Source organism: Rutilus rutilus (assembly GCF_951802725.1).
Source record: "Rutilus rutilus genome assembly, chromosome: 10".
NCBI lineage: Eukaryota > Metazoa > Chordata > Actinopteri > Cypriniformes > Leuciscidae > Rutilus > Rutilus rutilus.
This window is the reverse complement of record NC_140215.1, coordinates 40,660,344-40,684,144: the sequence shown is the minus strand read 5'-3', so window position 1 is coordinate 40,684,144 and position 23,801 is coordinate 40,660,344. Positions and strand designations below refer to the sequence as shown.

General features: G+C 39.9%; 1 protein-coding gene across 3 annotated transcripts; it reads right to left on the bottom strand.

Moving 5' to 3' along the window:
* Positions 1 to 2,315: 2,315 nt before the first annotated feature.
* On the bottom strand, positions 2,316 to 22,023 carry LOC311298325 (uncharacterized protein). Of its 3 annotated transcripts, none has more exons than XM_084421139.1 (3): positions 21,993 to 22,023; positions 21,160 to 21,280; positions 2,316 to 4,172 (listed from the first exon to the last, which is right to left on the bottom strand). In XM_084421139.1, the coding sequence occupies exons 2-3, from the start codon at positions 21,230 to 21,232 to the stop codon at positions 3,229 to 3,231; spliced, it is 1,017 nt and encodes a 338-aa protein (XP_084277265.1). In that variant the 5' UTR covers positions 21,233 to 21,280; positions 21,993 to 22,023; the 3' UTR covers positions 2,316 to 3,228. The 3 variants fall into 3 exon arrangements, with proteins under 3 accessions (XP_084277265.1, XP_084277266.1, XP_084277264.1); XM_084421138.1 differs by lacking the exon at positions 2,316 to 4,172 and adding an exon at positions 12,723 to 18,096; XM_084421140.1 differs by lacking the exons at positions 21,160 to 21,280; positions 21,993 to 22,023 and adding an exon at positions 5,464 to 8,347.
* Between the last annotated feature and the right edge of the window lie 1,778 nt (positions 22,024 to 23,801).

Sequence of the window (23,801 nt, the reverse complement as noted above, 5' to 3'; positions counted from 1 at the left end):
GCTCCTCCTGTCCGATTTTAGGGAAAAATCTGTTTTTTCCAGATGCCAGATGAGAAGTTTATCTATGTATCATCTTTTTACTCTTTTAATTCATTTTATAGCATTTTATAGCACATAAAGTTATATAAAAAAAAAATATATATATATATATTTTATAACTGTTTTAATTTTCCTTGCTTTTATTTTGTGATTATTTTAATTCCTTTCTGTAAAGCACTTTAAATTGCCATAGTGTATGAAATGTGCTATATAAATAAACTTGCCTTGCCTTGCCATAGAGAACCTGTGGTCAATTCTTAACCCCCTGAGGTCGGCGGTAGCGCCGGCGATACCAGCTTGCTTTCTTTCTTATCAGTGCAAAAGAGACTCAAAATACTCTGTTGATTTTGATCTTACATATAAGTGCATTTTTATACATAATTGCATAATTATACATCATTCAAAACTGTTAAATGTCTTCTTTTATTTGTGTACACTCATAATAAAAACAAAATGTTGTGTTTTTTCGTAAAATAAAGAAAATAAACATGATGCACGTTCTGCTCTCAATGTGAAGTTGTGCTCTCAACACTCTCTCAATGTGAAGTTCATTCTGAAACGCGACAGAAAATGACCTGTAATTTAGCGAATGTTTGTCACACAGACTTGAGACATATGTCTATACAAAGCTTGGAGTCTCTATTTTTACATGATGTAATTTATATCAAAAACAAATATTCTCTGTTTAATAATCCGTATGAAAGCAACGACATGTACAGTTTCTCAAACGCGTCCTCATTAACTCTAATGTGACCACACCATTCTGAAATGAGATTGGTGTAAAAACATGAAGCCTAATGTACATGTATATGTATCTATATATAGACAGAAACATGTTGAAATGTGAACTAGACAGGTAGGCAACCTTTCAATGCTAAATTTATATACATGTACGACACAAGGATGTTTTTCGATAATAAAACACAGAATGATAAAAGTAGGCTAGTATGAGTGTTTACTCTAATATGGTGAATATTGTAATGTTTAGACCCTTGTTTACTGTTAAATACTGTGTTTGTGGATATCTGCTCAAACTTAGATATGTATAATGTGGTAACAATGTTTCATAGTTTGGAGCGGCTCGATCGCTTCAGTAAATGTTCTCTGCATGCACTGTGAGTTTGAGTCACTCGCACTGTGCGTTTGTAAAGCAAAATGCACCAAACATTAGGCTTCATGATTTTATTCTAATCTCATTTCATAAAGTCATAACGAATGGAAACATTTGAAGTAACATGATAATCAATTATTTTTCTCTAGTGTAGTGTTACTGAAGTGTTCTTTTTTAATGATTTATAGGCCGCCGGCTATAGGCTATTGTTATTATTATCTTATGCAGCACTGTACGTAGCCTATGCCTACAAGGCACAACAAAGCTGGTGTTCATTATTTATATATATATATATATATATATATATATATAAATAATGAACACCAGGTTTGTTGTGCCTTGTAGGCATAGGCTACGTACAGGATTTTGGGAATACATTTTAGATTTTTCTGGTTAAAATTGCGATTTATAACTTACAAAATACACATACATATATGTATGTATGTGTATTTTGTAAGTTATAAATCGCAATTTTAACCAGAAAAATCTAAAATGTATTCCCAAAATCGCGCAGCCCTATAGTTTCTCTTGATATCAGCATGTTCACAGCGTTTTTTTTTTTTTTTTACAGGGACCAGATGCTCCACTGAGGAGTCCTGCTAACTTCAACATTCACATGAGTCTCTGTACATGAACATGGTAAAGTGAAAAATCAAACACCTTGGAAATGACAGGTATGTACTATGTTTCAGGAATGGCACAAAGGTGTGTGACTGTTCAAGTCTTCTGTCTTTAGATCAGTGTGTTCAATAATGTGCTTTTTTTTGTCATTTGTTGTGTATCTTTGGATTATGTTGTGTTGTAAATGAATTCAAACAATCTAAAAGCCATTCTTTTTTAAATCTCCTCATTCTTTGTGCAAGGTTCCTCATAATGATAGGGCCTGATAGCACCTGATAGGGCCATTATGGGAGGGTCTTTGTCTTTCTCAGGTGTGAAACACATCAATATTCATGATGAACATGTCTTACAAATTATAAATCATTATATTGTTTTATCTGAATGAGTTGGCAGGATGATTTTCACATAGTTTTGGAGCAAATATTCTAGGCTACGTGATACAATTTTCAAAAGTCTTGTGAAGAAATAATCAGTATGGGTTTCATGACCTTATTTCAGCCACAATTTATTTGTATTTTTTTCACATACACGTCATTATCTCAAAACTACAAACTTTTACATACATGCTCCTGACATATTATTGTAGCAGAGTTTGTGCTGAATACAGTGTAATCAGACTTTAGTCATGAGCACTATGAGCACATTCAACTCTGAGCACTAATAAGGCAAGAATGGATAGGCATAAGTCAGGATTTGGCCCAGAAGCTGATATCCAACTGTGGCGAGCAGGACGAGTGTAACCTTGACAGTAGTGTTCTTGGACCCACGATGGGATACAGTGAAGTTGAATCACATGAAGAACAATGCCCAACTGGGCCTGGAAGAGGGTTCAGCCATTTGGTGTTGTGAAGGTATTCTAGGTTGTGATGGTCCGTGATCACTAGGACCTCCTTCAAGTTGTGTCACACTTCTGGTGCCAGCTTGATAGCAAGGAGCTCAAAGTCACCAATGTCGTAGTTCTGCTAAGCTTTATGAAGCTAAGCTTTATGCATGGATGGTGCGTGGACAGATTCCTCTGCTGCTGAGACAACACTGCTCCGATGCCTGAGGTGGTGACATCCACTTCCACCACAAAGCGGAGGTAGGGGTTGGCATGAATGATGATAGGTATGTTGGTGGATTGCAGTGCCTTCCTGTTACATTTTTCGCTCTAGATGGAGAGGCGGCCGCATCCCTTCCCCAAGATATGAGCAAACATTGGGTTTGTTATCTCTTTGCTCTCTGGACGCATTTTGCAATCGGCAAATTCTTTCTCAAAGCAGTCACCATCATGCAATTAGCGGTGAATCAGATGAGCCCCAACAGTGGCCATATTCAAGTCCACATTGAAGACATTACCAATGCATTCTCTCACTAAAAATGAAGCAAAGAATGCCGTGCTCTTATTTCATTCAGTTTTGTAATTTTATGTATAATCATTCAGTTACATTGTGGCATTTAATAGAAAGACAGCATTTTCAACACGTGAACCGCTTCGTTCCTATGCAAGTATTTGTGTGAGCCTTAAGATTTCCTTTTTGTGAAAAACTCTTGCCACACAGTTTACAGATGAAACATTTCTCTCCAGTGTGAAGTCTCATGTGAGTGTTGAGGCTACTTTTATGACTGAAATTCTTTCCACAGTGATGACATATAAAACTGTTCTCTCCTGAGTGAATCCTCATGTGGCAATTAAGGGTTACTTTACGTGTGAAACTCTTTCCACACTGATCACATGTGAACATTTTTTTTCCAATTAACGGTTTCTCTCCACTGTGAATGATAATGTGATACCTAAGATTTACAACTGTTGTGAAGCGCTTTCCACATTGATCACATGTGAAAAGCTTTTCTCCAGTGTGAATTCTCATGTGGGAATTAAGGGTGTTTTTATGTGCAAAACTCTGTCCACAATGAGAGCAAGTATAAGGCTTTTCTCCAGTGTGAATTCTCATGTGGGCTTTAAGGTTTTGTTTTTGAGTAAAACTCTTTCCACACTGTTGGCAGGTATAACGGCTGTCTCCAGTGTGAATTCTGATGTGGACATTAAGGTTTTGTTTTTGAGTGAAACTCTTTCCACACTGTTGGCAGGTAAAACTGATCGCTCCAGTGTGAATTCTCATGTGGACTTTAAGGCTTTGTATTTGAGTAAAACTCTTTCCACACTGTAGGCATGTGAAAGGCTTCTCTCCAGTGTGAACTCTCATGTGGACTTCCAGGTTTCGTTTTTGACTGAAATCTTTTCCACATTGACGGCAAGTGAAATAACTGTTAGGTTTGGTCTTTTGAGCTCTTTTTCGTAAGCGAGTCTTTTCCATCTTTGTGGGTTTCTCTCCAGTCATGAAATCATGATGTTTCTCATACTGATCTTTCTCTTCCATTCCATTCGGTTCTTGACTCTCCTCTTTCAACGGCATCAAGTCTAAAGCGAAAACAGACAAATACAAGTTAACACGAGTTTAATGGCACAAAACAGCAGACATAAAAACCAACTCAAGGCATCAAAGCCTACTGAAAGAGGAGTTGTCTGCAATCTTTCAGGACTTTCAAGCACTTTTTCCAGCATCAATTTTTAGTTTTCAAGGACACCATAAAATACATGTTACTATTGTTACGTCTTCCTCTTTTAGTCTGGGGTAAATAGGGAACGACGAACAATAAATATGTGGAGAGACCTTGAGATCTTCAACACTCCAGTCCCAGAGTCACAAACAACCAAACATTAGGGTTTCAAAGATGGCATGTCTGCCTTTTATTTTTACGTTAAGCAGGGGTTCAAAAGTAACCAAGAAAATATTAAATAAAACATTACAAATAAACAAACAATACAAACAAAAACATTACCTCAGGAGGAGGACCCAAACAAAAGAAAACCAAAATACCTCTAAATTAAGGGGATAACATTTACTTACCTATACATAAAATACAGAAAAATAAACAACATATCTTCCCTCACTCCCTAACTATCCATTAAACAGGAGAAAATATATAAGTATCCTCCACCCTACATTACCAACAAGTTTTAACTTATCATTAATGTCATTAACTCAGCTGAACATTATGACGCACACATTGTAACCCAACAACAAAGAGTGCAACGAGCGCTAGCTCGTCTGGGACTGGAGAAAGACCTCAACGCCGCGTTTGTCTCTTTCCTCCACGCTATCTCAGCTGCTTTATAGGGAAATCCTCAAGACACGCACCAATTAGTGCGTGGCCAGCACTCAGATCAATGAATGAGAACAGGTGGTAGTAATTTACCTATCAAGAAAGCAAATACAGGGAGAGAGAAATACAGAGAAAGAGAAAGAAATATACACTCCAACAACACTCCTTGTATAAACAACAATAACAGATTAAATACATCCTTGGACGTAACACGTCATGTTACATAAAAATGCAGATTAAGGACAGAAAATAAACTAAGAAACTCAGACGTATATTGTGACATGAGGGTAACGTGGTTGTCAGCTGTCATAACCATGTCATTGGCAAATAAGATAACTACACATCTAGTGTACATTTTGTATGCCTCCCTAATCAAACACTCCAGATTCAACTCATTAGTAGAGACTTCTGAAGTGGGTGTACTATATCAACAAGGACTGGAATGCTAAATCAGCTGTCCTACTAACACAAAGTTTGCCAGGCCAAAACACAGCTGACAACCTCACAGCTAAATTAATTGATGCAGTGGAGACTTGGGGACTTACTGGGAAAGTGTCTGCATGCATTTATGATAATGCATGAACATTGTGGCAGCAAACTCTCCCGGATGGGTGAAATGGGACTCAGTAGCCTGTTTTGCGCATACACTGCAGCTGGTGGTTAATGACAGTTTTACTGTGTTTGTGCATCAGGTTATCGTTACAGCTGGGCAGCTTGTCAGACACTTCAACCACAACACCCCTACATACAAGGTACTGGAGACAAAACAAAAACAAATTAAACTTCCATAACACCAGCTCATTCAATCGTGCAAAACAAGATGAAACTCAGGGTGTGATGTGTTTGGAAGACTTCTTCAACATAGGTGGGCTGTTCTGTCTAACCGAACGGTAACAAAGCTGCAAGTAACCAGAACCCTCGAGATCCGAGATGAATACTGGCAGAAGATTGCAGAGATTGCGCCAGTGTTGGAAACCTTAAAATGTCCAACCACCATCATGTCAATAGAAAAAGAACGTGTCAGTTTCCAACATTTACCCCATCACATTTAACCTCCTAAACATATACCTGATCAGAGCCGAGGATGACAGCCAAAGAGTGGCAGAGTTCAAGGCAAAGGTTCAGAAGTCCTTAAGTGACTGCATGCGGGTAGTTGTTTTTATTATTAGCCTTTTATTATTATTATTCCTTTGAATTGGTATAATCCCTAGCGTGTAACGTAATTGGGATCAATTGAGGGAACCCTACCATCTTCGAGTGTCTACAGAACGAGCCAATGAACGTTGCACGGGTCGCAGCACGCCCCGCAGCACGGGTATAAACAGGAAGCGGGCGCACGCACCTTTGTCTTTCACTTCGGAGCCGAGCTTCCTGTTTGTTTTTGACTACCAAAACTGCGTTGAAGACTCTTCATCTCTCCACTACAGTGTTGCCGTCACGGCGTGATCAGCGAGTGACTGCGAGCTTATAGCTCAAACAACTGCTGTTATTATAGCATCAAAATTTCTATTGTGTCGGTTCGGTGGGCGTTCCTGTGTGAGGGTCAAATAAAAAAAATTAAATAAAAAAATCTTCACACAAGAGCAACAAAGGCGTGACACTGCGTTTCTGGATGCGGTCATTCCCTAGCGCCAGCAGATGGCCACAATAGCTGCCTCTCGTGTTTGGGCATTCAGCACGCTGATGCAGCCTTTGTGAATAGTTCATGTTCCCATAGCAGGAATATGATTATGGCAGTGTTAAGATCGAGACTTGCTTACCTCAAGGGAGGTGCAGTCCCCTCGCCTATGCCTCGATCTAGTGCCTTTTCGGACCTCAGAATAGACCTACTTTGGGCGCTTAGCCAGGGTGATCTGAGGATTACCGTGAGGGCTTCCCTGCCGAGGCAATCTTCGGGTCCCTCACGTCTCACAAACGCTGCCGCCGTTGGAGCCTTCAAAGGAGCGTGCTGGTCCTTCGCATGGACGACCAGTCGTGTCCTTTGGTGCTCCACCTGACTACCACATGTCGGTTGCAGCATCGGAGAGGGAGCATCAGTCCTCTGGAGATGAGGATTCGGCTGCATTACCCCCTTCATGGAGTGTAGCGTTGCCCGAGTCTGATCCAGAATGGGCGGCTATGCTTTCCCGGGCCGCTGAGAAGGTCGGGCTCCCGAACCGTCTCGGTTGGACGATTGGTTTCTCGGGGCGGGCCGTGCTGGTTCTCAGCGCGCCGATCCGGTGCCATTCTTCCCTGAGGTGCATGAGGAGCTCACTAGGACATGGACGGCGCCGTCCTAGTGGCTCCTCCCTCCTCACCACCCTCAATGGCGGAGCAGCTAAGGGGTATGTGGATGCTTATGGTCGGACCCTTCGTTCCTGCGGGCAGGTGTACCCCTAGATCAAGTGTCCAGGCATTCTGTGGTCACCACCACCTCTGCCACCGGCTGGGGGGCCACATACAACGGGCATGCAGCTTCAGGTCTGTGGACGGAACCTCAACTGCATTGGCACATCAACTGCCTCGAGTTGTTAGAAGTACACCTTGCGCTGGGCCACTTCAAAACACCACTACTAGGCAAGCATGTACTGGTCCGTACGTACGCAATGGTCGCAGTGCTGTCCATCAACCGCCAGGGTAGTCTACGTTCCCGCCGCATGTCACAACTCGCCCGCCATCTTCCACTTCGTTTCGTGCCGTTCATATTCTGGGCCTGCTCAACCGTGCAGCTGACGAGCTCTCACGGCAGCAGGTGCTCCCAGGAGAATGGAGACTCCATCCCCAGGTGGTCAATCTGATTTGGAGGCGCTTCGGGACCGCACAGGTAGATCTGTTTGTCGCCTCGGACACGTCACACTGCTAGTTGTTTTACTTCCCTACCGAGGCTTGGACGTGGCCATGTAATTTTAGAAAATATTGAAAGATGACAGGTGCTTTTGGTGACGTATGATTACGCATAGGCTAATATGTGTGGTAAAAAAATAAACCAATAGCAATGGGAAACTCTTGTGTTGTCATCCAATGTGAAGCCTATGCTATAACGAATACGCCCATGTGTGGATTTGCATAATCTTGTGTATTTGCATTGCATTGCAACTTTGTTTGCGCAACCATTTGCTTCCTGGAAATTTACGCACACGCGCTCGTCGTGACGCACAGAAGTTGTCCTGACTCCTGCTACACCTGCTCTCTAGCGCTCGCTCCATTTATATTCGCCATTTCGACTGCTGCAATGGATTCACGTCGGGGACAGAAGTTATTTTCTCCTGCAGCTGCATTGTAAGAACTTCTGCGAAGCAGTGATGAAGAAAATGTGGAATATTCAGAAGAGAGTGCTGTATCCAGCGTCGACTCTGAAGAAGAGGCTATGTTTTTGGAAGGTCTCAATCCAGTTTTAGATCGGTAAGTGTCTAAACATTTTAGTGAGTTTTTGTTACATTGCTTTTTAGGTTTGATTTTCTGCACTATTGCGGCTTATAATATAAGTACTTTGAAGTACTGTGAAATGCCATTGTTATTCAAGTGCTGTATTAGAAGAAACCCTGTACAACATTGACAAAACAACATACAACAATAATATGTGTCATTTTCTGTGTGTAAGATAATCAGTTGTGTTAGGTGTGTTCCTAATCCTTTTTGTGTAATTCAACTGTGATGAAACTTCAGATGATGACTGGGCACCAGAGGCCTCTGGACAACAGGCAAAGCATCCCTGCATGGCTGCAACATCTTCAGCTGCCTCCAGAAGTTCAAGAGGACAGAAAGGAAGACAGAAACAGCCCAGCACTTTGTGGTAAGCAAATAATGTGATGAGCATACCTCTTGAGAAAAGAAAATGATATTTTAGAGCATCATTATTGTCTGATTGTAGTCTGCATTATTAGCTGGTGGTGTAAATGTTCAATAATAGTAGCAATAGAGTGGGTATGGAGGTAGATTGTTGTATGTGAATGATCATTTGATTTTGAAAATAAAATGTGTCTATATCTACATTTCTTTTCCTGTTTGTTATTCAATAGTGATGGTAATTCAGATGATTCACCCAGCACTTCAGGAACAGGATGGTGCAGTAACATGGACAGCACAGAACCTCCTGAAATCATCTTTAGGCCTCTTCACGCTGTTGGAGCAAAGCTTATAAAAACAGCTTCGTACAGTCCTCTGCAGCTGTTCCAGCTGTTCTTTTCAAGTGCGTTGCTGCAGACACTGATGGCTAACTCCAATGCCTATGGATCAATGTGCCAGACGGTCAACGGCAAGCCATGGAAAGAAATAACCATGAAAGACATGATGTCATACCTGGCACTTGTTATTTACATGGGAATGGTGAAACATTGCCGGACTACTGGAGGAAGTCTGCGCTCTACAGTCTGCCCCTGCCATCTGTAATAATGTCAGGGAGGATGTTTAGTCATGTTTCAACCTCTATTCATCTGAGTGATCCTAAAGCTGGTGCAGAGAACGAGAAGAAAAAGGGATCACCAGCCTATGATCGACTCTGCAAAATAAAGTCCATATATGATGTCATTAGGGAAGCAAGCAAGGCATATTTCCATCCCAATCAGCACATTTCTGTTGACGAAAGGATGGTGGCATCCAAAGCCAGATCTGGACTGGGGATATAAACTACTTGTACTGGCTGATTCACTTGTCGGCTATACTTGGGACTTCTCTGTGTATGAGGGCAAGTCTGCAGCTAATAAAGTCACAGAGAATGGAATGAGTTATGATGCAGTCATGGCACTGGTAAATGAGGTGTTGGGAACTGCTTACAAGTTATTTGTTGACAACTTTTATACCAGTCCAACCCTCTTCAAAGATCTCCTGAGCAAAATTATTTATGCTTGTGGTACCATCAGACCTAACAGAAAAGGCTTTCCCAAAACAACTTTGAACAAGATGCCCAAGAATGCACCTCGTGGCACCATACGCTGGATAAGGGATGATAAGGGATGACAGTCTGTTGTTTGTGGAAGGACACAAGGGAAGTGTTGGTAGCCTCCGCCTTCCACAAAGCCTTCACTGGTGGCACTGTGAAAAGAAGGGTCAAAGGGATTGACGGTTCTTGGTCACTCATGGATGTCTCCATTCCAGCCGCTGTGAAGGACTACAATAGGCTAGTATTATATTATATTTTATTTTATTTTATGATGTTATAATTGTTTGGTTTACTAAATGTACAAATTTTTACTTATTTTTCCAGGTACATGGGGGGAGTGGATTACTCTGATGCGCTTATTGGATACTACAACGTCCTTCACAAGACCAAAAAGTGGTATCGGACATTCTTTTATCACTTCGTTTAGCTGACGCTTTTATCCAAAGCGACTTACAATTGCTATATATGTCAGAGGTCGCACGCCTCTGGAGGAACTAGGGGTTAAGTGTCTTGCTCAGGGACACATTGGTGTCTCACAGTGGATTCGAACCCGGGTCTCTCACACCAAAGGCATGTGTCTTATCCATTGCGCCACCCCTACACCCCTACACCCCTACACCCCTACACCCCTACACCCCTTTTGCAATAGGGATTGTGAGAGTATATGTACCGTGTGGACGAGTGGGCTAATTGACAAACTGTCCTTAAAACTCTTCTCTATGTGTGATGGACACTTCATCTTTCACTCTGCTAGCATGAATGACAATCTCCAAGTGTGACTTCATATTTAGTCCAATGCAGAATAACTATTTTGCAATAGGGATTGTATATGTACCGGGTGAACGAGCTACCGGCTAATTGACAAACCATCAACAGAACAGCACTGCCAAACTGTGCAATACTTTGTAATAGTAAATTTGTTTGTATTTTTGGGGGGGAACTTTTTGAGAAATGTTTATCACTATGTTGATTGCTAATAACTAAGAAACAGTGTTGTTTGTAGCTATATACAAATATGTAAATAAATAAAAAAACTTTTATTTGCTAAATAATGTGTCATATTCTTAATAGTCTTTGGTCTTTTAATACCATACTTTCAAGTTGTGTCATAAGCTTTCTCTAGATCAAAGAAAACAGCAATCGCATGTTCCTTCCTTTTAAATGCATCCCGTATGTAATTCTCAAGGCTAATGAAGTGATCCATGGTGCTTCTTCCTCTCCTAAAACCGCACTGAGCATCACTTATAAGATAATTTGAATCCAGCATAGTTGTTGTTCGTTGACCATCTTTACCATAATTTTACATAAACAACTTGTTAAAGCTATTGGACGATAATTGGATGGATTGCTGAGATCCTTTCCTGCTTTTGGGATAGGGATTATCACTGCTTCTTTCGAGGATGGAATCATTTCTGATATTCAAATGGAATTAAAAATGATCAAAAGCAAGCACAGATACTCAAGGTAAATTCTTTAAAAATTGATAGTTAAAGTTATCTGGACCAACAGCTGTATGTGATCTGTTTATGGCCCTCAGCAGCTCTTCCGTGGTGAAAAGTTGGTTATATGACTCCAAATGATCCGATAAAAAGTAAAAAAAAAAAACTTTTCTTCTGCAGCCCTGAATTGCTTTAAAGGCTTTAGAGTTTTTACCAAAAGTTTCTGCAAGGATATTAACAATTTCTTGTTTTGTGGTTATAATTTCATCTTGACGTTTGATGTGTTGAATTTGAGGTCCACAATTTTTCCCCACCATTCCCTGAATCAGATTCCAGACTTTTTTGACTTTTTCTAATTTGTTAAGGTTTACTGTAAACTTTAGCTTTTTGCTATTTTATAGTTTTTTTTTTTTTTTTTTTGCAAATTTCATCAAACCATGGCAATTTAACAATTTAACAGTGTGTAAACACACAAACAACACCAAATAATGAACTGAAAGAACTGAAGAGCTTAAATAGATAAGATAACGAACAAAATACAAACAGGTGGGAACTAATTAACGAGTAACCAAGGTGACAAACTAGTTAGAAGGTGGGCTGAACGCTGTTATCTGCTTTAGTTTTTGAAATGATAGATCCTCGAGGATAGAGTAGCTGCTTTTTTCACATAAACTAATTTTTTTTCTTAACACGTATCCGTTTGTTGGCAGTGACAAGTCGATCATATTTTTTTGAAAACTAAATTTACGTTTAATCAACGGATTAGGCAAACGCGAGGGAGTACTATACATCTAACCAATCTAAAAACGAATTCTATCGTCACGTGACTAACGTCTGCCAATAATATTCGTTCAAAATATAGTGCCATTACCACGACTGTAGCGTAGCACATGCGTTCTCTAGCTAGCTAGCCACATCCATGAGCACATGCCATAAAAGCGGGAGCACTTTCTATGGTGTAAAATCTTGGGGAAATCACCATAAAATCTTCTCTAACGAAAACTACACAATCAAACATTTTCCAGCAGGAATCCTATCCGAAGTCGAGAAACATTAACAGCGGCATCCAAGATTCCAGGTGTAATGGCTCCGGTAAATACTACTGTTTACACCTGTCTTATAACGTTAGCTAATATTAGCTTAGTGCATGAATTCTGTAAACCGTTAACATATAACGTTATTCCGTTTTATGTTTGTATTTACAGGTAACGTTACACTTGTTAGAAATGACATACAGATCACAGAGAAGAAAACATTTGTTTTGAGGAGATACAGAGCTAACGTGTCAGCATGTAAACATTAGCTAGATGTAATTTTAGCAGTGCATGTTAACGTTAACGTAAACACAGTTATTCTATCAGGCTGTAGCGCCGTACATTAGGATATGAAAGACGATTACTAGACAGAGATTAAAGTGGAAAAGATAACATTTATCATATAAGTTTACATCTACTAGCTACATCACCTAATAGGCTAGTCATGGAAGAGATAACATGTAACGTTATTAGCTAGCTACATACGATTACATCAACTACAGACAACCTAACGTTACTAGCTAGGCATGGAAGAGATAACATATATTAAATAGGTTTACATCAACAGCAGATATCCTAATAGCTAGTCATGGAAGAGATACCATGTATTAAATAACATTACATTACAATATTTTTCCTTAATGTAATACATTTTATCATCAAACAACAACAAAATAATTAAAATTAAATTTATTTTACATTTTTCTTTCCGCTTGCTAGAAAGACGCCTACACTGATACCTAATTTGGGAAGTTCTCACAGTCCACACAAAGACACATGTCTGTACATGGAAGCTCATTCAATTTGCATGTGCATCTCCCTTTAACACATTGTGTTTTTTTACAGGAGCAGTACACAAGCTCCAAGATGCCGACAGGGGCTGGGAGAAGTGTCATCCAGTCAATCCCAAATAAGTCTCCCTCAATCTTCCAACCATGGGCCATTGGTGGGGGAACATCAGGCTGACTCTTCAGGGACCTTCTGTATATGGCTGCCTGGTAGTTTGCCCACTGGGTGTGGTTATGCAAGTCATCCCTGTTTGGTGGTAGACTTCTGTCTGTGCACTTTCCACTCTTGAACAGCTGAGACCTTGCATAATTGACATCCCTGCAGTCTTTAAGGTCATAGAGTGCACAGGTAAATGCTTCTGTAGCTTCATACAGATCTGCTGGCAGTTGAAAAGCTGTTCCCAACCTACTCATTGTGGCACAATGGTCTTCGTTAGAAAGCAGTGTTTTAATTGCCTTCACTTTACCAATGCCATACAGAGCACTTACTGTATCACAGCCAGTGAAACAGTGAAGTCCAATCAGAGCATCTGATATTTTATCACCTAGATGGCTCTGTGTTTGTTTTATCTTTTACCTGTGTGAAAGTAGACGTTTGCTCCAATTTCCCTGCAGAACGAAATGGCCAATACTGTTGATCACAATATTTGTACTGTACTGTGAGGCATGCGCACAGTGAAGCAACAGCCGAGTGTCTGCCTCCTCCTGTATCGTAGACAGTGCTGACAGTGGTAACACCTCAAGGTCTGCGCCACTGTTGTTTATTCTGATTACGTGACACTCAGAGCCATGTCCAACTACCAATGTAATGTCCTCAATTTGATCTATTCTAGACTTAGACCACGACTCAAAGAAAAACTGTTGCAGTTGCTCCTTGTTGCCAGCACAAGACAAGAACTTGGACCATTGTTTTGGTGTTTTCTGGTCAGCTGAATATATTTTAGTCAACTGACATCCTTTTGTAACTCGTCTGTCTCGTTCCGCGTTCTTTATGCTCATCTGTTTGTAGGTATCAGGGACGAAATGCACAACTTTTCATTTACTTGCTTTGGCTGCATTGATCAGGTACATAAGTACATTGTTGGCAAATCTTCCAAATGTATTTAGGGGTTTCATGGCTTGTACTAGTGCCATTGCATCACACACCCAGGTTGAGACATTAGGGATTTCAACTGTGGCTGGTGTATATACTGCCCCTTCTAGAAAGTGCATTAATTTGGCTTTGTCTGTTTTTACAATCGAGCCATCAACGTTTGCAATTGCTGCAGGCAAGGGCCCCAGACTATAGACCAGCATTTCCCCTATGTCTATCTTCCTTACTGTTCCAACCACAATAAGCCTTGCGAAGAGATCTCTATCTGCTTTGAGGGCTATCTCCTGGCCTCTCACTTTGGTGACACTTGAGGTAGCTGTATCCTTAAATGTCTTGAGTTTCATTTTTTTCAATGGTGCATGAAATTCAACCTCATCTGTGTTGAGACGTTGCTGAAAGAATTCAACAAATCCCTTCTCACCTATTTCCTTTGCATTCAGCAGATCTGCATAGATGGCTTCTGATCAAGTCAAGTCAAGTCAAGTCATGTCATTTTATTTGTATAGCACATTTAAACGAATGACAGTTCGTCGTCGTGCTTTACAAGTTAGAGCAGGAAAGGCAGAGACAATATGCCTTAAAGATACATAAAAATGTGTGTAAGTTATGTGTGCATAAATTAAAAGACTATAAAGTATAAAAACCAAATGATAAATAGCTAAGGATAGATAACAATATATATGTATCAACATTTCAAAACAATAGATAAAGCAAAAAGACATAAGAAATTAAAGAGAATTAAAAGCAAGAGAATAAAAGTGTGTTTTCAAATTTGTCTTAAAGCTGACAATTGTGTTACAGGACTTGATATGGAGTGGGAGGGAGTTCCAGAGTCTAGGGGCTATTACAGAAAAGGCTCTGTCCCCTCTGGTTTTAAGACGTGTCTGGGGGATGGCAAGAAGCTGTTGGGTTGTAGACCTGAGTGATCTGGCGGCAGAGTAAGTGGACAGGAGCTCAGAAATATACAAAGGGGCTTGACCATGTAAAGCTTTAAAAACAAAGAGTAAAACTTTAAAATCAATTCTAAATTTCACTGGTAACCAGTGAAGCTCAGCTAAAACTGGAGTTATGTGCTCAAACTTTTTGGTACCAGTGAGGAGTCTTGCAGAAGCATTCTGAACTAACTGAAGTCTATTTAAATTATATTGGGTTAGACCTGTGTACAGTGAATTGCAGTAGTCCAAGCGTTCTGATGCTACCTGACCTGATGTAACATGGTAAAGATGCTCCTTTTACAGTGTTTGATCAAATGGGTTCATCATGTGATGTATGGTTGACAGAATGCTCTGAACATCTTTTTCATCCTGTTCCTTTCTTTTTTCATCCAATTCCTTTCTTTTTTCATCCAATTCTGTTCTCTGTCTCGTTGACGTGTTCTGCCCAGCCATGTCCTTGACCTCCATTGTGATGGCTGCTCTCTCGTGCTGTGTCAGTGTCCACCTGTGCACCTTTGTTCAACGAAAAACCTGTGAGCACACCTTTGGTCTTTGAGTCCCTGTTTGCTGTCTGTTCTATTACCTGGTCACATGCAGTGACTGTAAAGGTATATGCCTGTGCCACAAAGTCACCTGATTGTACCTGTGTGTAGATTCTTGGATGAGTTTCCTTTAGAATGTTCATCTCCTGCCAATATGCTGATAGGTATCTACTGTAATTGATTCTGTCATTGGAAAAGAACCACGGCAGCATGAACCGGATGCTGGAAAGATGCAGACCCCAGTTTGCCTCTTGTGTGGCCCTGATGAATGATAGCAGATCCTCTACCATTTCAATGTAGGAACTCCAAAACTGGTATGTCTTGCTTTCTTGTTGTTTGTTGAATTTGTCATAGCCTTCAAGGATTGTGTTGAACACCTGTGATTCAATAATTACTTGACATGTTTCTTCAGGAAAGGCACTTTGGAGGTCAGCAGCAACTTTTAAAGCAGCTTCACGGCAGTCTTGAGAAAGGGTTTCAAGGTAGGCTTGCCAGTGTAACCTGTGTAGTGCCTCACACATCAACTTGTGGCTTCGGATGCTTCTGTTATATTGGTGACCTGTTATAACTCCCCCAACAGACCCAGCAGCAATAACATCAGCCTCAGTCAGAATGTCTTGTAAGCCAGCATCTCCAAATCGCTTACCAATACAGGACAGGAAAGCCATACATGTGTGAAACATCCCCCATTCTAATTGTAAGTCTTTCCTTGTATGTTTCACTCTTCCACCGTATCTCCTGAGCTTTGGCATAGATGGCTTGGTCAAAGACTAGAACTATCTCCTGAAGTTGGAGTCTGTCTGCAATTTCTGTTGATCTTTTAAGGATGGTTTTTACAGTTCCCAATTCTGTAGGACTTGCATCAATCACTGGAAGGTACCCAATGTTGGTTGGTGGTGGAATTGGATCTCCACGGATCACTGTGTTAAAACCAGTCCAGGAAGGAAGGACTTTGCCATGGACTGCAGTCTTCATCAGGAAGTAGGCACCATCTAATTTTTGTGCTGATTTCCTGGTAAGGTTGTGGGTGTCTCGATTTAGTTCCACTTCTTTTCCTAAATGTTCTGGGCCTGTTCTCTTCCCTCTGATGTATGTCTCAAGGTTAGTAGGGGGCGGATCAAGAGACCTCTTTCTTGTTTTCTGTAAACACTGATAGTCAGGGGTAGGTTCATTACATGGAATAATTTTTTTAATTATTATGCCATTTGTATTGTGTGTAGTCCCCTTACCAGACAACGTTTCCTCTCCAAAATCATTATTGTCCCAAACTAGAGTTGCTTGCAACTGTACTTGATTGTTTTGGGGGATGTAAGTGTCACCTCGTAGTATTTGTAGCTGTGCTAAAGCTGTGTCATGTTCAAGTACCTGTGAGTTAGAGGAACAGTGCCCAAGACCATTCAGCTGAGCTGATCCTGTCATGTGTCTGACAGCCATGGCTAGTGCACAGTGTTTGGGCTTAAGTCATCTCCCTTTCATTGTTAGCTTAATAACATCCTGGCCAATTGACACAATCTTCTCAGCCTCCTCTTCACTAACATTCACTCTTTCATTGTCAGTAGAGGGATCTGTTGTCATGGCTGTAGTCCATGCAATGAAATTGAATAGCTTATCTGGGACCAGATTTGATGCAGCTGACTTCGTAAGTTGCTGTGCTGTTGGTGGCCATGTGAGTTTGGGTGTTGCCTTACACTGTTCAACTACGGCATCTTTCAGTGTCATGGCTGCATGGAACAAGAGGCGGGTCTCATTTGTGTCATCTGTTTCAATTTTTCTTGTGTTGTCTTTATCTGATGATGAGGATGAAGATGCTGATGACAAAGATGATCCAGCTGTGGCAACTTCATCTTGGACCATTTCGTGTGGTGTCAAATCCTCAACATAGACAAAGTCATGCCTTGATAGTTTTTGAAACTTTAGAAAAGGATATGACTTTTTTAGTCTCACTTTTAAGGAACCAGATTTGTAAGAGGAGATGTCAATTCCCTCTGTTTCATGGACACATTTCTTGAACAGTGCATTCAACTTTGATAGCTTAAGCACCCTCCGCTTTCTTAGCAAACTTTCCTCCACCACTGTTGTACAGAAATGCTTGTATCCAGTCTGAAACTGGCTGTTTCCTGTGCAGTCACGTTCATCTGTTTTGTACAGAAATACAGTGTAGTTTCTGTAGCATCGGAAATGATACATTGCTTCTGAGGCAACAAGGTCCATTCCACGTATTTGTAGTAGCAGATTTTCATCCCTGCGTGACTCCGCTGCAAGAAGCAGCTTGCCAGCTGTCAGTGTTTCACATTTTTGAAGATTCTCCTTTACCCTCTTCCGGTTATATTTTTGGGTGAAATATTTATCTCTTCTGCATATTATGCACTGCCTTGGAAGGAGATGTGGTGCTCTTTTTAGATGACCCGGAACCTCTGTTGTGGTTGACCGGAGAACTCTAACCTCTGTTGGCGTATTATCATTTGTATTTGTGGTGTAGGCTTCTTCATCTAATATATTGTAATGGAAAAGATAAGGGAAAAACAGAAAATGTAATGACTGCATGGATTGTAGTAGTAATGCTTCCAACTTTATAGTTTTACAACCTGTCTATGTCTAACTAAGGGGGACAAAAAGTAAAAAATTGCCCCAATTTTGAAAAACAAACTTCTGAATATATATATATATATATATATATATATATATATATATATATATATATATATATATATATATATATATATAAGCAATAGTCAGGGCTCAACAGTGACGGTTGCCAACAACAGCAGCTGCACTTCTGAAACTTTGTATACCAGGAATTGAGAGTGGACATGCAGATAACACTTGAGATTCAAATTCTTTAAATTGTCAAATAAAACAAACAACATGTAATTGTTTGTTTACTGTAATTAAGCTTTTTTTTTTTTTTTTTTAGTGTATTAATTTACTCATGACATAAATTTGCTAAAAATGTCAACCTTATTTACAGTTTCAGCAACTACAAGCTGATACCAAGTTGGATAACCACTTCTTCAAGTTACAGCTGAGCCCTAATGGTATGCTTTTATTATTCATATTGACACAAGGTGTGATTACTGTATGCATTTTAATCTGGGCTCATCTAGTTACTAGTTCCTACATCTAGTTTTTTTTTTTAGTAAGTGCCTCATAAATGTAAATCCTCATTTATTAGACCGTGAACCAATAATTTTACTACACTGTTTACAATTCTGCTAATCTGTTTCCCCAGGTAATCCCAGATCCTCAGCCCTGCTGTGAGACATCATCTCGACCTGATCTGACGAAGCCCTGACACATCTATTCTGCTGAAACAATGAAAATGCCCTGTTTTACACGGTTCATCATAAAACCCTTTTAATATTTTGCTCATCTGATTGGAGCAGCACATTTTCAGTCGCTAAATGTTGAAAAATGTGTCCACTAGATGTCGCTGTCTATAGTAGCCTTTTATTAGTTTACCTTGACTAAAATGCCAATTAAGACACAGGACTATGTCTGGCATTTCTCTTAATACATCCATGGTCTGGCCGGGCAGGGTTTATTTTTTATCATGAATTGGCACATCTGGAATGTGAATGTGGCCTTCTGTGATTTCATATTTTTCCACAGCTTTTTGGGCGATTTGGCTTTCTTTTGTATTTAAATTCACCCACTCTAAAGAAGATTGTACAAACTTGATCCAACTTGTTACTGAAAAGGGTATGATGTTTGTTGATGTACAGCTAGTAACATGCACACAACACTCCATATCCAAGATAAAGTGTCATATTTATGTTAGATATATAAATATAGGCCTACAATATAAAAAACATACGTTTGTGAAAATATATGATCAAACAAGAATTGCTGAAATTTTTGCTGAAATACTGTTGTTCAGTATGTGTGGTGTGCAGGGCGTGTTTGAAACCAAAATTGTCAGATGTAGGCTAGACGAAAATGCGTGGCAGATATAGTGTTGTAGCCGCGTCTGTTAGGCTACTCAGTTTTGTGGTAACCTTAGCCATGTTCTTCATGTACTGGCCTTTTGACAGCTTCGGCTGAAGTTGTCCTTGTGTTAATTGTCGTTATAACTTCTGTATGACCTGGCAACATTACTGGCAACAAAAACTAAACATTTTTGTGATTGTGTCTATAATGTGATTGGCTAAACTGATTTTATTTCGGGTGCGGGTCGGGTGTCGGTTCTATTTTAAGCGGGTCGGGTCGGGTGCGAATTTGAATTAGTGCTGTTGACGGATAACGGGTCGGATGCGGTTTGAAGCACTGCGGGTACGGGCGGATTTACAAAATCAGACCCGTGCAGGACTCTGACATTAGATGGCGCTTAATGTAAAACAGAAATACTCCGCTGTCGCGTTTGTCATATAGTTCATGTTCCGACACCAACGAGACCAGCAGCTGTACATTCATCTTGCCTTGCATCTTCCTCGTCTTATTTCTTCCCGGCAGTGTAGATGCTACTTGGCGTATATCTTCTTCGCCGTTACGTATGTGTGCTCAGCAAGACCTTTTTGTGTTTGAGCGCCCTTAAGTTGTGTTTTACTGTAACTTCAGAAGCTCCAGACACGTGAGCAAAAGCGGCAATCTCATTGGTCGGATAGTTTTTGACGCGGCGCGTCAAACCAAAAAAACGAACCTGAGGCGTTTTTTTAAAAAATGACGCTTTTACGCGTGGCGTTTTTCGCGTCAGTGTGCACACTCACATTGGCGCCCTTTGTTTAGTCACGAGGCGTTAAACGTCGGCGAATATCGCACGCGAAATTCGTTCCGGTGTGAACAGGCCTTAAGTGGCAGCAGGAAACGGAGAACAAAGGAAAACCAACTATATAACTAAGGCAGTGTCTACCGGATACATTTAAAAATGCTCTCCGTCCACACCAGCATTTTCCGACATTTCAGTGTGGATGAGAAACTTTTGGAAAACGCCTGAAAATGCTAAATTCACCTTACTGCGCTTGCGTAAAACCTCACTGAGTTGATGCAGACGGAAAAATAAATAATAAAGTTATCATGCTATTCTTCTGACAGGACCATTTTATTCAGCAAAATATCTCAGCATTCACTGTTGATTCCAGGTCGGTCACCATTTGTTTGGTCTAAAACGAGAATGCTCTCATGTATTGCCACAGGACAGCACATGCGAGTGAATTGTCTGTCATGTTTGCAGGACTGTGATATGAAGAGTGTTCAAAATAACATATTTTAGCAACAGTGTGAAAGTGAATAGCACAAACAGGTCCAATACCGGTATAAACATGAATTATCTATTGGTACAATATGCGTCACGACTAAACTTACGTCATCGTTTTTAAATACCTCTGTTTAGACAGTCCACACTACAAAGCGCAAAACGGCTTTTTTAAATTTATCCACTTTGAAGAGCGTTTTCAAAAAGCTTCGTTTTTATTAATAAAAAATGCCGTCTCAGTGTGGACGAACGGCCAAAACGGAGAGAAAAAGATGCATTTTCAAACGTAAACGGCCTTAATTAGGACACTCATATAAAACATAATTTCTGTAGATCATTTTAATAAGGATCGAATGAAACTAACCTGTTTCTTCATGTTTCACGCTGAACACTTCTTCAATCTTTATGTCTTCACTCTCCTGTTTAATCAATGCCATCTTTATAATAGTGTCACGTGGATCTCAGATGCTTCTCCAGGAGTTTTCCTGTGTGTTTGGACAATTTGTCATGTTTAAGATGAGAATAATTAACAGAAAGAAAAATAAATCCACAGTAAATCTCTAAGAACACATAATCAGCTCTAGTTCAGTAGTTCAGCGCACTGGTGAGGGAGTCAGTCAGAGTGAGAGTTAATGGACAAACTGACTAGACAAAAATCACTCAAAACAAGCACTACAATATAATAGGTTGAAATAACAAATTATACAAACACTAAATAAAATGATTTGTAGATTTTACATATCAAGTCGTCATGAAAACATTTGCGATTAGTTCATAAAAGTTGTCTTTATTAATCATAATATTTGTGTTTTCGTTGTATTTTTACACTGTTTTGAGCGGCAGGATTCGTCAGCGCGCGGTGATTCAAGCGCTTTGAATCAGTGAGTCATTTGGCAAAGCATTAGATTCAATTGACTCGGAGTTTCGAAAAGCTCCGTTTCTCCATCACCACTTTCCAAAACCCGAATTCGTGTTTACGATAAACTGATACACGATATAGTGCGCGAAATGAGACGTACCTTTTCTGTTACTCACATGTGAATACGCTTTACTCACACAAAAAAAAAAAACGCAATATTGTTGCATTAAGCATATTACAAAGATATGTTCAATAATACATGATCACATATCTCTTGTAAAAACTATCAAATCGACGATTGTCGATTTAAACTTTAAATGCAAAGAAAAAACACAAACCTTTCTTCAGTCTAATCTTAACAGTTGCAGGAGCACGGCGCAGCTTAATGATGTCATATATTCAGACCAAAATAAAAGTCCTGTTCAATCTGCCATCCACAATCCAGAGTCCACAGAAATATATATAATGGATCAGGGTCGGCGCCACGAGGGGGCCCGAGGGGGCCTGGCCCGGCCACCTAGGTTACTGTGCCCCCTCACCTCTGGTCAGCACACCACTCTTCCTCGGAGCGCGATTTCATCCGTTGAGACTCAGCAACAGGCATGGTGACGGTTCCACTGTGCCCTCTTATTCCTGACATAATAATTAACTACATATCGTCGCTGTCGCCTGTCGGGTGGAAACCTCATATGTCCAAATTTGGTCAATTTCATATTTTTTTACAAATCGATGCTATTGGTCAGTCCCCAAGTGGTACTGTTATTTTTACAAATTATTAACCAATCTAAAGTGTTGAAAATAGCTTGAGAGCAAATCTCTTAACTCCATTGGACAACTGTCTGAGAATCCTCGTAACTCCACCTCTTCTTCACTACGCGGCGCGAGCCTTGCGGCATTTTGTCTCCTCAGGATTGAAAAGTCACAACGATTAAGAAGAAGTCCTCGTCGAGCAACACGTAAAGCAAGCCTTAACTCTGATTTTATCTGTGTTAAACTATGATATCAGTTATTGATGTATTTTAAATGTCTACTTATTACTAGGCTTATTATTACTAGGCGTATTATACGTGTGCATTGAAGTTTTAAAATGTATCTAATATAATACTTGAATTGAATTAAATGTTTTGGATACCAGCATTAAATTATTGTTTTTATTATTATTTTACTGACTCGAAGTTGGCACTGTGCATGTAAAATAGCTACCCCAAGTAGCAAGGTTTTATTTATGGGAGAAAAAAGGTAAGTTAGGTCTAACATTACTGGTTTAATTTCCGCCTAATTAGACAGCCTAACGTTAGTCAGCTCATCGTTTTTTGTTCTGCTTCACTTATAGCTCTTAAACCTTTAAAATGGAGTTTAGGAAGATGTATGTAACCAGTCGTTAGCTTTGGTTAACTACTGAAGCCTTTTCTCTTGTCAAAAGGCTCAACGCGACCGCTGACTTTGTTTGCGTACAGATTAATTTCCGCCTATTTTAGACAGCCTAGTATTTTGGTATTGCATGCATCACTCATATCTCTTAAACGTTTAAAATGGAGTTTAGGAAGATGTATGTAACCACAATCATTAGATTTGAATGGCTCTTAAAGCCTCATCTCTTGTCAAAAGGCTCAACGCGACCGCAGACTTTGATGAACACTGCTGGCAGCATGCAGCGACGTCTGTGTCCGTACCATTCTTATCAACAATGACAGCGTAAATTAACCTCGTATCTCCCTGCTCCCAAGTCATAAATCTCGTATCTCCGATTAAACATGATTTTGGGGAAATGTTGTGTTAATGTTGGTACACAACAGTATAGGATAGCAATATAAGGTATAATACCAACTTTAACGATACAAAAAATATGCCGTTTTTTTAATTTCCTGAGAGATACGAGGATTCCGCCCGACAGCGACGATATAGGCCTATTTAAAAAAAAAAAAAAAATATATATATATATATATATAACGTTATTATATATATTTTTGTTGTTGTTGTTGTTGGGGTTTTTTTGTAAATTAATTTAGTTTTACTAGAATAAAATCAGCTTTGCAACTTTGCATTTTCACTCGCGACAGGCGATTAAATAAATTAGGTCACTAGCAGCTTGTATGTAATTGATTGAAATATGACTCATGACGTTAAATTTTTTTTTTTTTTCAGTC

Bases quoted from the DNA above. Each gene is read 5' to 3' on its own strand.
- LOC311298325 (XM_084421138.1), bottom strand. From the start codon at position 21,232: ATGGCATTGATTAAACAGGAGAGTGAAGACATAAAGATTGAAGAAGTG. The intron at 18,097-21,159 runs GTTAGTTTCATT...ACAATATATTAG, and splicing joins CGTGAAACATGAAGAAACAG to ATGAAGAAGCCTACACCACA.